Below are 1,527 nucleotides of genomic sequence, written 5' to 3'. Positions count from 1 at the left end.
CGAACATTCAGCACTGGATTTCCAGTGCTGACGAACATTGAGCACTGGAAAACGAGTGCTGACGAACATTCAGCACTGGAAACCGAGTGCTGAGAGATCGGGAGACTCTGAGTTATACAGTAATTTGGAATTACGATACGTACTTTGCTCTACTACTATGTTAAAGAAATCACAAACACGAAACTACATTTGTATATCATTCACAACAAAATGCTTTATTTTGCATGTAACGTTAGCAACTTACACTATCTACTATCTCAAAGCTAAAACCTACAAGATTTATGAAATTATTAAAAAACGCACGTAATGTTACAACTCATTTCATTTCCCGAACAAAAAACATTATCTGTATGGAAATACTCTTTGCTTTTTCTACTTGGGTAGTTGTCCCGGCATGCAATTGTATCGAAGTAACTTTAATTCGAATTTGCGTCCTTTTACTAGTACCGCTATCAGTACTTTATTAAAAAAAACGTGCAATAAAGGTCTTCATTCATTCATTCATTTTATAGATGATATATATCCCTTATACAGTATACATATATTCAATTACATAACGAATGGATAGCACAACTACAATTTTCTTTGCATGGAATAACTTATTTTTCCTTCGAATTTACGCCTTGTACCCCTCTCAGCACTGGGAGATTCCAGTGCTGGAAGGACGTCAGCACTGGTTCGCACATCGTTCCAGTCCTTAAAAGACGTCGGCACTCGTTTTCCAGTGCTGAAGATTTCATAGCACTGTTTTTCCAATGCTGAAGTGTCCTCGAGCACTGGTAAATCCAGTGCAGAAGGCGAGGTTTTTGTATATCAGCACTCGGTTCCAGTGCTGACGGCAGTTTCAGCACTGGGTAACCAGTGCTGAATGACCTTTGACTTGACCCGGCCCCGATATCCCCGTATTTCAGCACTGGTAACCGAGTGCTGACGGCAATCAGCACTGGAAAACGAGTGCTACAGAAGTTCAGCACTGGAAAACGAGTGCTGAAAGAAATTCAGCACTGGAAAACCAGTGCTGAGTGAGTTTCAGCACTGGAACAAGGCCGATCAGCACTGGAAAACGAGTGCTGAAAGAAATTCAGCACTGGAAAACCAGTGCTGAGGCCGTTCAGACAATTGAATCAGCACTGGAACACCAGTGCGGAAGGCGAGGTTTTCGTAGACTTGCCATATACACTGTAACTATAATTTTTAGTTTTGGTTGATGTAAAATATATGATTGTGCCACAGGAATCCAAGCGACACTTGAATCAGTTGAACTCCCTTGGAGGATTTGGTAGCCTGGTTCAGGAGATCACAGCAGATACCGATAACAATGGAGATGATGAGCAGGACAGTCAGACAAGCTCAAGTGGTAAGTATAATTTCTAATGTTAATAGTATGAAATTTCCAGCAGCACAAAGTTTGTGCATCAAATATTTGTGCAAATGTTTATTCTCTGTCAAAAAATACTACAAATAACAAAAAGGCTTTCATTATTGTAGCTAAACATTAGGTTGCGCCTGAAGGGGTCCAGATATGTG

General features: G+C 40.5%; 1 protein-coding gene across 1 annotated transcript in view; it reads left to right on the top strand.

Annotated features, from left to right (window-relative positions):
- The window catches only part of LOC118420046 (transcription initiation factor TFIID subunit 1-like), a 28,773-nt gene that overhangs the window by 556 nt on the left and 26,690 nt on the right, over positions 1 to 1,527 (top strand). The window contains exon 2 of the mRNA XM_035826752.1: positions 1,234 to 1,357. Within this exon, the coding sequence (XP_035682645.1) occupies positions 1,234 to 1,357 (124 nt within the window). The remainder of the gene's footprint in view (positions 1 to 1,233; positions 1,358 to 1,527) is intronic.

The sequence above is a fragment of the Branchiostoma floridae genome, chromosome 7 (genome assembly GCF_000003815.2).
Source record: "Branchiostoma floridae strain S238N-H82 chromosome 7, Bfl_VNyyK, whole genome shotgun sequence".
NCBI lineage: Eukaryota > Metazoa > Chordata > Leptocardii > Amphioxiformes > Branchiostomatidae > Branchiostoma > Branchiostoma floridae.
Note: the sequence above shows the minus strand (reverse complement) of the source record. Positions and strands in the feature narration are given on the sequence as shown.